Below are 14422 nucleotides of genomic sequence, written 5' to 3'. Positions count from 1 at the left end.
CACCCATAGATCTACATTTACATGGAAGGCATATGTGTTATCTTCTACAACTGGACATCTTCATATTTCTTGAACTGGTATAAATAGGCAAGCACTATACTGACAGGTTGTGGTTAAGCTGTTCCTAGCTTAACAAACATTTATAGTCAGATGCTGGCAAGCATATTCCAGTTCTCACATTTTCATTTCCAAGCAGCAGTGGTAAAATACAATAGTAGTAGAAGTGGTTGTTGTTGATATTATAGTGGAAGTAAATAGCTGTGGTGGTAGTAGTAGTAGTAGTAGTAGTAGTAGTAGTAATAGTAGTTGAGATAGTGGGGTGGTGGTGGTAGTAGTAGTAGTAGTTGAGATAGTGGGGTGGTAGTAGTAGTAGAAATAGTTGAGATAGTGGAGTAGTAGTAGTAGTTGAGATAGTGCACTCTAATGTTCTGGATACTTGAACACAAAGAAAATATTCTTGTTTTACATCAGTATTGTAGGAGAATCTTCATGCCCTTCCCAGATTTCCCTAATGTAACCAGGTGTTGCATGCCTAAGCTTTGAAGTCCCATCTAGCACCGAAAACCTATTCACAGTCCATGAGGAAGCTCCTACATCATGCTGTGAACTCTACACTTTACACTACATCTAGGTAAAGAGCTGAAGCTGATTTCCACTTAATCTAATTCCTCAAAAATATTTACTCAGACTAATAATTGAAAGTCTTTTTAATCCAACACTTTTGTTGATTTATCTGTTACTGCTGTGGTGCTGGTGGTAGTGGAGGCATCATTATCAGCTACTTCACAATTTATCTGCTTCACACTTTGAGGGTTACAGATAAGCATATCCTTTAACTTGAAACAAAACTGCTGCCCTGTTGCCAATTAGATCATTTTATTTCCATTTCCAGTTTTCAATCATCAGTTCAATTTTAAGTATATAAGTATTAAGTGGGTAAGCACTGACATTCTATTATTTTGTTTGGGAAGTAACATTTACTTGTTACTTTCAACACATTTTTCAAGCATTACAATTGTGCAAGTCACACGGTTATGAAACACTTCTTGCACCACATTACTGTTACCTCTAAGGTTTCACTTTTTTTTTATGAGAAATAAGACCATATTTTGTAAAATTTTACTTCCTCTTTCCCATCATTTTTTTTCCTTCTATAATTTGTATTTAATGGCAAAACCTGGAGTACATGTATATTTATTACTCATCAGTATTACCATTACCCAAGAATTTTTTTTTTTAAATCACAACTACACTAAACATTCCTATATATATATATATATATATATATATATATATATATATATATATATATATATATATATATATATATATATATATATATATATATATATATATATATATATATATATATATATATATATATATATATATATATATATATATATATATATATATATATATATATATATATATATATATATATATATATATATATATATATATATATATATATATATATATATATATATATATATATATATATATATATATATATATATATATATATATATATATATATATATATATATATATATATATATATATATATATATATATATATATATATATATATATATATATATATATATATATATATATATATCCATTTGTTCACATGGAGTAAATTTCAAAATTATATATTCCCTATCAAATCTGTATCAATAAAATATAGTGAAAATCATTTGGTTACAAAACATGTATGTAGGTGAGTGGATTAATTTCCATGGAGAAAGATACTGAGGACAATCATCTGGAGGCTATGTTAGGAAGACAATACTTGTATGATCATCATGAAAATTCTGCTCATCCTATTTTGAGACTTAGTGGTTGAAGCCAGCAAGACACCTGGGGGACAGTACGAATGGCAGGATGGGACCAGCAAGCAACAACCACACACTGCACACTCTCCACACTCTCCATCTGCATTAATGGTCACATTCTCACAAAAAGAAAGTAATCTTATTCCTCACCACCAGCAACACCACAGCACTGGAGGCACCACAGCCACAGCACATAGCAACCCGCCTAACTACCACCTACCACCAGACAAGCAAAGTAACTAAAACAAAGTAGATATATGGAATGTGCATCAGACCCCTCAACCCTAGGGATGGACAGGACCCACAGCCATAGCAGGATGCCTCATACACACACCTTGAGCACATTGCAACCACAGCAAAACCTCAACACCTCTCAGAACCAGTTCTTCCACAATCAAGGAAATTTTCAGGGTAGTACGTGGTCTACGGATTTTTTTGGATACTTACTGAGAAGGTGCAAAAGGTAATAGTTTGAGTTTTAAAATAATCTCCCTCTACATATGACAATGATGTCACTACCCATTAAAGTGAGGGGCAGAGCCAGGAGTATGTTGTTCACTTTGGGGAAAAGAACAGCAAGAACAGTTTCCCTTAAAGAGAAAGGAAAACAGTTTGTATCAGTTGACAGCACTGAAAATGTAGTTGGAAATTGTATTCTGGGCGTACAAAATTTTGAGGTGAGATTATTGTTTTCCTGTCTGATATATTTGACAGCTCCATTATTCTAATGTCATATGATCATGGGTATTTTTATATACAAATTATGTGATACTTATAATTAACAAGATACTAGCATATATATCTTAATTAATAAAGGCAGATTAATATATGTAAATTAATGAACCACAAGCAACTGGATTCAAGGAGAATCACACCCTGTGACCCTCCAGGAACAGGCTTATTATCCAACACTAACTGGTTTCTCATTTTATGTAACAGACATCAGATATGACTTTTTATCATAACTCAGTGCAATATTATTGGAAACAAAATAATTTCCATGGGTTGGCCAAGACAGACATGATAACGTTTTAGTTGGAAAGTAAGATTGTTTAGAATTAATACAGAAAGTGATAATGTTAAGTTTGTATCTGAATTACATTCTTTTAAATCAAAAAAAATGTGTTGAGGATATCTGTAAGCCAACTCAGTATTGCTCTAAACCATAATTTTACCATAATAACTCAGTACCTATAAGTAACACTACCTAACCTACAGTACAATATCCCAATACCATGGTTAAAACTGTTAAGGATGCATTTTTTCAGAATATATTAACAAGGCCTCAAATTCTGAGGGTAGCAGCAAATATGACAAATAAAGAGTAGGCTATTGGACGGATTAAAGCTATCCTGGTGAAACGTACATACAAAGGAAATATAGGGAAAACTTGGCCATCGCGTCCAAGCAATCTGAAATATGGTAGAGGAAGCAGAGCCCAGAACGTCGATAAAAGGCGAGGGGGAGACGGCCGCGGCAGGTCGCCCACACAGGGGAGACGGGTCGCGGCCCAGCCATATTACACCCTCGCCCCTGCCTCTCCCCAGCTGTCGAGGGCGCTGGAGCCTGCACAACGCTGGCAGGATACGCGGCGAGTCTCCTGGACATGTGTACGAGCCGCCAGATAGACCAGTTGGAGGACGCGGCCTCCCTCCTGCCACTGATCGATTGGACAAATGGTTGATGATTGAATGCAAAATGAATTCACCTGTGTCTGCTACTCACTTCAGGACGGCTCAAGGGGGTCGCTGGGGCACACGGGGGCTCCGATAGGTCACCGCGGGGGGTTAACTAGGACACGGACACCACTGCGGGGAAGGAAGACACGCCGCGGCTCAGAGGAAGGGGGAAACACCGTCCTCACGCACCACACCGCGGGCCACTCAACGCCATCTTGCTCACACTGCTGCCAACGCGACCCTTCCCCTATTTTCACCCAATAATCCACACCCACTAACAGCACCACTCCTCAAAGCTCTAGTTATTCTCTTAAAAATATCTTATATACCCCAAAGCAAAGTTATCACGGAGATACACGAGTAAAATGTATGGCTGAAATGGAAAGATTTTGCGCGGAGTTGGTAGTGACATTGATTTTATATACACGGGTGGGAATGATTACAAATTTCGTTTTCATCTGGCTTAGGTAATATCTATATTGCTGATAAAACTTTATATATTTAGAAGAGGTCTGTTTCCATATGAATGTGACATGATGGGAGAACTGTGTGGTAGCCTTGAGTAGGGCGGGGCGGGGCCAGAGGGCGCGAGGCTCCGTGCTGCCACCACACAAAATCAGTGATAAAATTTAACACTTGCAATGAAGAATACATTATAAGTGATAAACAACAATTCTATTATATCACTACATTTAATAGGAAGCTCTAATACTTATAAAATCTACACATTAACTATCCATGGTGTGATGTCTGTGCGGAAATCAATAATTCTAATGGCAACTTGTTCCCATTTTCCTTAGTGTAGGTTTTTACATGTTAGGAAAATATAATGTGTAAATATCTTCAAAAAAAGTTGATGTAGGCTACACCTTCTTCACTCGACTGGTTATTCTCACATTTACAATCTAGCTATTTCTACAGTTGCTAAATAAAGATGAATTTGAATTGAATTTCAAGCTAGGTATAGGCTATATACTTACAGGGTTCGTCTTCACAGCCCACAGTTTTCATCTCCCCAAGTAACACCAAGCAGCAAAATGGATAATTTATGGTTATAATTACGCTTTTTAACCCAGCTATTAAGTTTGTTGAAAATAAGCATTGATATCGCATTTGAATATTTTTTTTAAATCATCTTCAATATATAATAATGCACGACATGATTGAGGACATTAATGTGGTAAGCATATACCTACTGTGCATCACAATCATTGATCGCATGAGTTTTTCACTCATGCATTAATTGATCATGAGATGCATGTCTGCCTCTAGTAAAGTCATGGTGTTATATGCATGAGATACGAAATTAAGACAATGTTCCTTTAGTACATCTCTCTTATCGGTAGTCATAACACTATCTAACAGGTGCCTTAATTTGTGTGGGAGTTTAAAGGCTATAGAGAAGTTACATGGTGCAAATTAATATCCCTTAGTTCAATCTTTTCATGTCTTTTGAGTAACTTTTGTATTTACTTACTTGCAACAATAAACTATAAATCAATCAATCCGTGGTGTGATATATGGTTAGAACGCCTAAAAAATGCCGACAAATCCATACGTGGGGCGGGGTTCGATTCCGGTCGGCATGCACCCCACCCAAGCCCAGCTGTTCATCCTTCCTTTCTGGCTGGTCGATAAGTGAGTGCCTGGGGAAACCTAGTGAAGGTAAACTGTGGTAACCAGGATGTCTCATCTGCCTTGTGTCGGATATAATAGCTACAAACTTCCAACACCTCCTGCAGTTCACCAACGTGCGACTTCTGATGAGGGTTCAATATAGTTTAGACTTACTGTAATTAGAGGCTTATTTAGCACTGTTTTTAAGCAATTATATAATTTTGTCTTTAGTTTCGGAATATACATAGAAATATACACAGGATTATATACACAAAAGTGCTACTGTACCCAAGACACACGTACACTCACAAGTTGGGGGATTTCGCACAACAGTGGGATTTCTGTGATACAAATGCTTGCTAAAGTCGGAGTCTGATATATGTGTATGTATATATATATATATATATATATATATATATATATATATATATATATATATATATATATATATATATATATATATATATATATATATACACATAGATAGATAGATAGATAGATATAGATAGATTGATAGATAGATAGATGATTCATTGTAGAACGCATCAATGGCTGTGATTTTACTTTCTTCGCTCTTGTGCGACAGTTCATTATTAGTTTTTTTTTTTTATATATGGCCGAGGCGTAGTTTTTCTCTATATACCGTCTTCTCATTTTTTTCACGTTACCTGTAACGCTTCGTTATTTTTCATCATGAACTTGCTCGATCACGTCTTCCGACTTTTTTTTATTTATTTATATAAGTTATGTTACTCTTTTTCTGTCTAATATTAGCCGTAACACTTAAATTCATGTTTCTAACATTACCGTAATAGTTCAATTTCCACACTTTTCAATGATATTCTTTCTTTATTTTTCTCTCATACTTCAAATGTAGCTTCTTTCAGGATTTTTTTTCTTCGTGTGTGTGTTAATATTTCTATTGTCAAGTATCCTGACTGTATCGCTGGACAAGCAAGCAAGGCTGCGGAGGGACAACTAAATTGAGGAAATCGACCACGTCCTCGCAGGAACTCATTGGCGGATACTCTAATTAATTGGAACTGCAAGGCTGCAGAGTTCCTTACTGCTCTCATATCAGGTCAAGAATAATCTTATGTGTTTCATAATATCTCATAAAAACTGAAAGACTTAAATTACTATATAGTCTATGCCTCTATGGAACACTTTTAAAAGTTAAACGCTACGGGTCAAAGCGGTTTTGCCTTGGGGGAAGTTGGATATTATCGATGGAGGATCGAGGATGTCGAGGGTCATTTGCAAATTACCTCTGACCTGCTGCTCATAAAGTTGGGTCATGTGGGATGGAATTATCGTTCGGAACACCTCTTTCACCAATTATATGATTGCAGACACAAGCATAGATCGAAGACTTTGCGTTGGTAGGCTGCCCGAAAAAAATTATAGTCAAGCTTGATAATAGTCGCACGGAGTCAGAAGGCCGTCGCTGCCGCCGCCGCCGCTGCCAGACGTCAACAAACCGTATTGACTGGCTGTGGGTGGGTGGCTGGGTGAGGCTGTTTTGCGGTGCTCTGCTGCATATGTAAGGCCCGCCCCTACTCGTACTGGTGTGTTATTTGCTAGCCCGAAGGTATATTGGTGCCCTGAACCTGTTTGGGATGTTATGGGGTCTCCCTCGTCCTATATTTCCTTGTGATGTGTTGGGAGGGAAAGCAGGACATGGGGCTAGGCATTGTTATTGTCCTGACTAGTTTACTGTTTTCAACTTTCTGTTGAGGCTGTGGCTTATTAATTACCTTTTTCACACAATTCTACACCTTTCTCTTGGTCCCTTTTATATGTAAGATTTTTTATTGGTGTGAAATAGCCGTCTTCTGAGCGTCAAAGCGTACCTGACAGGTATCCAAGATTTTATCTTCCTCCGTAAACCAAAACTTTTTTGGAAAACCTTTGCCATTTTTGCTTAATATTGAGAGAGAAAGCTAGAATATTTTGCATTGATTGCAGGGGTTGTTTTACATGCTTTCCATCGTGTTTATAATTTTAATATAGAATAGATGATTAAACTCAGATCAAAATAATTTTCTTCTCATTTTGTGCCAAACCTTACAAAGTTAAGGACTGAACGACTTTACACAGCATTATGGGCTGTGTATAGCTGTAATTCTTTATTCTGCTCCTGATTTCACTATTGCCTTAGCAGCACTTGAAAAAGAGTTGAGTGTATTTAGTCATTATTTAGCAGCATTATATCATTTATCTACCCTCAACATATGCATGATCTCTCACTTTGAAGTACTTCTGGGGTGATTTTATGTAAAAATTGGTTTTCACATCTATTTTCTTAACTGCTTTATATATATATATATATATATATATATATATATATATATATATATATATATATATATATATATATATATATATATATATATATATATATATATATATATATATATATATATATATATATATATATATATATATATATATATCAGTCAATTGAAATTCTTTCAATTTATACATGGTTCTAGATGTAACCTATATTTTTATTAATTAATTTTAGCATTTTAGGAATGATGCCACCTTCACCAAGCAAATCCAAAAACATACACAAGTCGTCTGGAAAATTGTTTCGGCATAAGGAAAAAGAGCGCTCAGGGAGTGGCGGCAGCAGTGGAAGTGGAAATAATGGCAACAGCACAAGTAGTAACAGTAGTAGCAGCAGCAGCAGCAACACCAGCAGTGGCAGCAAGAGAGATGACCCTCTTGACCTGAAGGACTGCCCGCTCTCCCTTCCTGTCGTGGGTTCTTTAGACCACACCCGATCTCTTCCCCGATACACCTCGTGTGAGTTTATATTAAAGATACATTCTGTTATCATTGTGTATTTGCATCATAAATTTTCATAAGTTAAAATTAACTAAGTAATGGAGAGCATACACCCAGGGGCATATTGCTCAAAATTAATATTGTAATGTTTGTATTGTAATTTGATTTTTGTTTATTTTTATTTTGTTTTACAAGGTCAGAGGAAATTAATTTCCACAAGCACTATGGGCTTGTAATTTACTGAAATAAGGTAGACAGTAGGTTTAATAACCTTGTCTTCATGACCTACCAGTGGTGAATGCTGAGGGTGTGTCCATGGAAGAGCTGGATGGTCTTCAGCTGGAGTTAGAACTGCTGCTGTCCTCAGTGCTGGTGCGGCAGATGTCCCTCAACTCACAGCTCAGCCTCATACACCAGTTGGAGAAAGGGAAAGTAATATCAAAGCCAGTAAGTTTTGTTCAGTATTTTGTATGAGACGCATTCATACAAAAAAAAAAAAAAAAAATGTTATGAACATGAAACTATCATTATATTAACTCAGGAGAGACCATTTGTTACAAACGTTAGATTTGATAAAATGTAGGTTGTTGTCTTTGATGTAGTATTTTCAACAATTTTATTGCTCTGAAATGTGAGATTCATGTCAGGGCTTAAAGTAGATAATTGTATTTCCAAACTTCTAACATTCAGATTAATCTTTGGGGTAATATAAGTTTATGAAAAATAGTATCTGCTCCAATTGCTAAATTGATTACCATGTGATTAGAGGGCCATTCTGAGATACAAAAGCCTAGATCATTATCTCTATATGAATTTGCCATCAGTCCCACCCAGATACTTTGTCTTGTAATAAATGAGACCAAATGCCACTCTCTCTCCCTCAGCCAGCCCCCATAATCCATTTCGTTGTCCCTAATACTTCCCTCCATCCACCCATGCTTCCACAGACCTGCACGGAGGTACTTAAATTTTTTTCATATAAGTAAACACCTGTTAGTGTATGTATAAGTTGTGGCACTTGTAGAGCAAAATTAAGTTAAAATGCGCTAGAGTTTCACAAATACTATGTAAGTCACACTAGATTATGATTTTGTGTGCAATTTATTTAAAGTAAATTTCCTATATAGCTTTGGGTACGTGCACTGTTACAGTCAGGGGTAGTTTCATTTGCTCCTCAGTGTGAAGTTGATGTAACAGTCACAGAGTTAGTTTCTTGAATACATACAGAATTTTTTTACTTGGGCACCAAGGTTTAGATGTGTTGATATAGTAGGAAGTAACATAAGTGGAATTAAATGCATCAAGAAGTTTGCAACCATTATAAGAGGTTAAGGATGCTGAGAGTCCATTACTAATCCTTCAGCCTGTGTCTCCTGGAAAGAAGGTGAAGAGGGAGGACTGTGACAGACCCTCAAAGAAAATGAAAGAGTCCAATGGCAAACCGAGGGATGTTGTCACCACCCCTGGACCTCCTCCTGGGGTCAAGCCATCAAAGGTATATTGTGCACCAGTTAAAGATGTTCTTTATGTAGGGATTTTTCAAGCCATCAAAGATATATTCAAGTAAATTTCTTTGGTGGTCTTTTTTTCCTTTTGTGGTCACTATAAATTGTATCCTATTGATTTACTTCTTCAATCTGCTCTTTCCCTTAGATTTGACATGATTTACCCTGCTCACAATAAGATAGACATTGAAGGAATTAGTTGGATCTGCTCTTCCTTCTATTGGAAGTCCATAAGCAGGTTTATGACCATGATATCACATTTACATTTCTTTCCTTGCCAGGTCAAATGTTCGGTTCAGAAGTACGAGCCAGTATTTGATGTCCCAGACCTGGGTCCCCCTGAGCAGCCCAAACCTCCTCCTCCTAAGAACGACATCACCAACAGATTCTGGGCCTACGTGGAGCAGTACTGCCAAGAGATCACTGTTGATGACATAAAGGTAAGCTTACTTTGAAACACTGTGTAAAAATGTAATGTGATTTTGTTAATAGTGTTTATGTGGGGCCAGCAGGCTGGTTCCTTATTTATATGACCTGTTTCCTTTAGAAAATTCTATTGGACATTGACTCAGACATTATAGCTGCACTAGAGCTTTACGAGCTCTAGATAATGACCAAGTATACAAGGACCCTCCTGAACACCAGTACATTACAGCATTCATATTCAGTCAAAGTTTATTTGTTTAGAAATTAAGCTCAGAAGGGATCCTGTCAGTAGGGGGTCTGTCCCATAAATTCCTCCTAATGGTGCTCTTGATGCTGAGTGAAGGATGGTGTTTTTGAAACTAATGTGTTTGGTTCTACTGCTCTGGTACCCTATCAGGTTCATGATTAACCCTTTCATTGCTAAACGCTTGCAGCAGCCGTTAGGCATATTTGCTGGTGGCGCTAAACGCCCACTGCGACCTCCACCCGCACTCAAATCTCCCGCGTATGAGTGTTCCAACACTAATTCTCACAACACAGGATTGCCAATTGAGTGGATTCTTCACTAAATTTGGTGGAAAATCATATCAGCCCAGCGTGGCAAATGTACGGACGAGTAACTGGTGGATGTTCTTTCCCAATATAGCGGCATTTTTGCCTAGCTTCACCTATCACCTGACTGATTCTTTGACCAAATAGTTGTAAATATTGCAGTTGGCAATACTCCCTTGCCAGAATCTGAAGAAAAGATGTCCGCAGTTCCCTCAATACGGCTGATCATCCTGCACGCCCCGACGTAAGAGTTAACATTCAACACTCCCTGAACGTGCATGTACGTTTGCAAGAGAGGCATACATAACCGGGTCCTATAGATCTGGACCTCCTCTTTCCAATGGTGATTTTGGTTTTCAGCTGTGATGAATAGTTTTTGAGATACAGAGGTTAAAAGAGACCCCCCATTGGGCTCCCCGACTGCGCCTGAGGGGATAGTCGCGTCCGCACCGCGCGCAAGGAAGGGGTTAAATATGATAAGATAAATTATGATATCCTGGTTCATAATTGACCCTATGTTATGTGTACAGTATTCACATCCACCATTGAACTAGTGAATACAAACAAGTAGAAGTGAGTGTTGAGGGAACATGGAGCAACTAAAGGAGAGGGTGTCTGCTTAATGTACTTCACAAATGTTCTTCTCTTCTTGCCAGATGCTGGAGGACCTGATAAATGCTCCCAATGATGACAGTGACTACTACAAGACACCTCCGTTGGGCCGCCACTACACCCTACGCTGGGCCCAGGAGGATCTGCAGGTATGCTTGTGCCTCTGTCTACCTGGTGTTGATAATAATGATTTAAAGGATGTAGCTTTTTGAAGTATATAGCTTGCTCATGCTGCTGTCTACCTGGTGCTGATAATAATGATTTAAAGGATGTAGCTTTATAATGTATATAGCTTGCTCATGCTGCTGTCTACCTGGTGTTGATAATAATGATTTAAAGGATGTAGCTTTATGAAATATATAGCTCTGAAGACCTATTGTTCCTGACTTGGTTTAATAAAGTGTCTTTTACTATTGCCAGGATGAACAAAAGGAAGGCATGAAACTTGCTGATGGAAAGAAAAAGGGAATCAAAGGAGAGTCAGGAAACTCAGACCTTTCTGACAAACTGCTGAAGGAAGTGGATATGAATGGGTGAGTGGCTTGTACAATTTCTGCAGTTTTTGTTACCTGTGCCTTTCTACCAAAGATTATTAGACCTGGATAACTGGCTTTGGGAATAATTAGTGTGGCATGGTCCTCTTGGTGATCTTTCCTTTTGACAATCTGTATATGATTCTGTGTTTTATTTTAATGCTCAACCTATTTAGCATGCACAGGAACTAGGGAGTCAAGAGGTGATGACTGTGATGAAGCAGTTAAGGGCTGATTACCTTGAGTGTTGTGAGAGTTAAGTATCAAGTAGCAGTTCCATCAGCCAGCCAAGAGGTTCCTACACCCATCAATCTGTATTGCTTCTTCAATGATCTTCCTTGTGATTAATGTCTTTCTTCCATCCTTTAAGCTAAAGTATTGAAGTTGTTGTTGTTGTACAGGTGCAGTGACGATGTGGCTCCCTTGGGTCCCCTCACACAGCGACTCATTGCCGGCCTGGTGGAGGAAAATGTTTTAGTGTCTGATATTGAAAACAAAGGTAATTACAAAGTGACTCAAACAAGAAAAAAGGCATGCACCCTGTGAGCTGTAGTTCTATTGGATAGCTAAATAAGTTTATTCCATAGTTTTCAGGTGTTCTGTACATCAATTCATTCCTTTGAAACAATAGGTTGTGAATTAGTCTAATTTTCCAAGTTCCTTTTTTTTATTTGATATCTGAAATGTTGATCAATCATGAAAGAGAAGGATTTCAATTAAGTGAGTTGTTTAGTGGCTATCAGTTATGATAGTTACTATTTAGGGTAATGCAGCAGACTAAGTACATATATGGCATAGTTTTATCTAATTAACTGTGAACCTGTGATATGCATTGAATGTAAGTAAGGTTGAATTGACTGGAGCCACTGCTAACATGTTTTCTTCCAAGGTGTGGATGGCTTGGGTCACACTCGGCCTGGCTTAATAAAGTCTCTAGGCCTGGGCAGTGCATCCAGTCTAGAAAAGAGGATAAAGAAAGAATTACAAGAACAGGGAGTTATGGAGACGGACTATGGCAATGAGGTACATTTGTGTTTGATGGTACACCTTTTATAATGATTATATATATATATATATATATATATATATATATATATATATATATATATATATATATATATATATATATATATATATATATATATATATATTTATTTTGTCATATACTCAAATAGTATCCAGTGATAAATATTATCACTTAGATAACAAGCAATTGTACTGATGGTGATAGATCTTTTCTAGTCTACATGCTTATTTTGTTTTTATTATTACATTGTAACTATTTAATTACCTGAAATATAATGTACAGGATGATGATGATGAGATCCTCATGGAGTTGAAGCGGTGCCAGACAGAGCTCCGGGCTGTGTCCAATCACAATGTTTCCCAGCTGACCCGCCTCCTCAACCTGGCTCGAGACTCCCTGGTGCGCCATGACCTGAAGAAGCGCCTCCGGGACGCAGATCAGAAGGTGAGCCGTGTAGCCTTGTCCTTGTTGCATCCTGTGCTTGTGTCTGTTCTTTAAGGGGACTCTTGTTAAAGGTTATCAAAGCTTGCAGTTTATCCCCCAGAAATAAGTGACTGTTCTCTTCTCGCAGGTGCTGGAAGCTTACCGGACCATTGCAGCAGCCCGACAGAAGAAGAAAACCCCCTCCAAGAAGGACAAGGATATTGCATGGAAGGCAATCAAAGACCGTGAAGCTATAGTCAGACAGTTAGATTTAGCATCAAATAATAATTGTTAGGAATTATTATGTTTCCTGAGTATCTGTGAAATAATATGAAGGCAGATTCTTGTACCATGCTTCCAGATATACCTTTTGACTCCTCTGTTATTGTGATGCACAAGGTATGTTTCATTTTATCTAAAGTCCTCTGGTCTTAAGTGTGCAATGAAATGTACTGGCAAATAGAAGACACACCAGAAAAATAATTTGAAAGGTAGAAATATTTTCATAAGTTATAAATGAAATTGTTATTGTGCAGAAATAATGTATATTTATTGTATATCAGTTATTTTTTTTATCTTGAAAAGAAGTGGAAATTTCAGTGAAATTTACTGCCAGATAGAAGACACAACAAAAGAGCATTTTAAAAAGGGTAAATGTGATCATCAGTTCTCTAAAATTGTTATTGTGCAGAAATAGTTTCACATCAGCAGTATTCTGATTTCTTCATAAGCCTGTGAGATAAAGGAGGTGCTAGCTTAGAAAATACTCGATACACAATACAGTAAGAACAAAGTAAAACCTATAAGTTTTACTGATATTAGGAAGAATTATTTTCATCTATACCAATAAAAATAATTAGTCCATTTGCTATTTTGTTGATATCCTACTTTATTTTTGTATTTGGGTATTTTACAAAGGTAGGCTGAACATGTTAATTATAACTAATAATAGGCAATAACAAATTACCATTCCATGAATATGCAGGAAGGTGTGACTCGGCAGGTCTGACATTATTCGGTCAAGGTGGGAAGGATTGTGCAGCATATAAAGAGGTGGGGGTACACTGAGAACTTGACACGAACTATAGCTACCAATGACATTCTCCATCAATCAATAACATACCCGAAAAGGAGCTCAATCTGAATTTATGTCATTTGTCAAGTAGGCCCTACTTCAGATGGGAAGGTCGATACATGGGTTGGGGCAAGGATCTTTGGGTTGGGGTTCACTCAGCTGACAGGAAAAGGAGAAAGAGGAAGGTAAAGGAGAATGAGAAGGAAATGGGATGAGGAGATGGAAAAAAGATGCCCATTTGACAGGTCGTTGGGGCGCTCCTTGGAGGAAGAATGGCTATATTCTTTCTTCAAGGGGCGCTCAGCGTTGCCAGATTGTCGTACTCAAAACACTGCATTT

The 14422-nt window shown here is 37.4% G+C and overlaps 2 protein-coding genes across 23 annotated transcripts in view; one reads left to right on the top strand and one right to left on the bottom strand.

The window, feature by feature from the left end:
- Positions 1-3758, bottom strand: part of LOC127007533 (rho GTPase-activating protein 190-like) — a 134923-nt gene extending 131165 nt beyond the window's left edge. For 11 of the 17 annotated variants that reach the window (XM_050878687.1, XM_050878699.1, XM_050878696.1 and 8 more), the window contains exon 1: positions 3567-3758. The gene's annotated coding sequence lies outside the window, so the exon portion shown is untranslated. Of the gene's footprint in view, positions 1-3549 lie in introns of all 17 variants that reach the window. The other 6 variants (XM_050878702.1, XM_050878705.1, XM_050878706.1 and 3 more) reach the window with 2 other exon arrangements.
- A 2776-nt stretch (positions 3759-6534) lies between these two features.
- LOC127007532 (transcriptional adapter 3-B-like) lies at positions 6535-13872 on the top strand. 6 transcript variants are annotated; one of them, XM_050878681.1, is made up of 11 exons: positions 6535-6680; positions 7673-7948; positions 8223-8377; positions 9294-9425; positions 9717-9875; positions 11070-11174; positions 11446-11558; positions 11960-12057; positions 12448-12581; positions 12868-13029; positions 13157-13872. In XM_050878681.1, the coding sequence occupies exons 2-11, from the start codon at positions 7675-7677 to the stop codon at positions 13301-13303; spliced, it is 1479 nt and encodes a 492-aa protein (XP_050734638.1). In that variant the 5' UTR covers positions 6535-6680; positions 7673-7674; the 3' UTR covers positions 13304-13872. The 6 variants fall into 6 exon arrangements, with proteins under 6 accessions (XP_050734638.1, XP_050734640.1, XP_050734643.1 ...); XM_050878683.1 differs by having other exon boundaries at positions 6568-6680; positions 7665-7948; XM_050878686.1 differs by having other exon boundaries at positions 6575-6728; positions 8223-8362.
- The last annotated feature ends 550 nt before the right edge of the window (positions 13873-14422 follow it).

The sequence above is a fragment of the Eriocheir sinensis genome, chromosome 35, assembly GCF_024679095.1.
Source record: "Eriocheir sinensis breed Jianghai 21 chromosome 35, ASM2467909v1, whole genome shotgun sequence".
Classification (NCBI taxonomy): domain Eukaryota; kingdom Metazoa; phylum Arthropoda; class Malacostraca; order Decapoda; family Varunidae; genus Eriocheir; species Eriocheir sinensis.
This window is presented reverse-complemented; position numbering and strand designations above follow the sequence as displayed.

Excerpts from the sequence above, each read along its gene's own strand:
- LOC127007532 (XM_050878681.1), top strand. The coding sequence starts at position 7,675 with ATGATGCCACCTTCACCAAGCAAATCCAAAAACATACACAAGTCGTCT. Across the intron at positions 7,949-8,222 it reads TCTTCCCCGATACACCTCGT|TGGTGAATGCTGAGGGTGTG; the intron begins GTGAGTTTATAT and ends ATGACCTACCAG. Across the intron at positions 8,378-9,293 it reads GGAAAGTAATATCAAAGCCA|CCTGTGTCTCCTGGAAAGAA; the intron begins GTAAGTTTTGTT and ends CTAATCCTTCAG.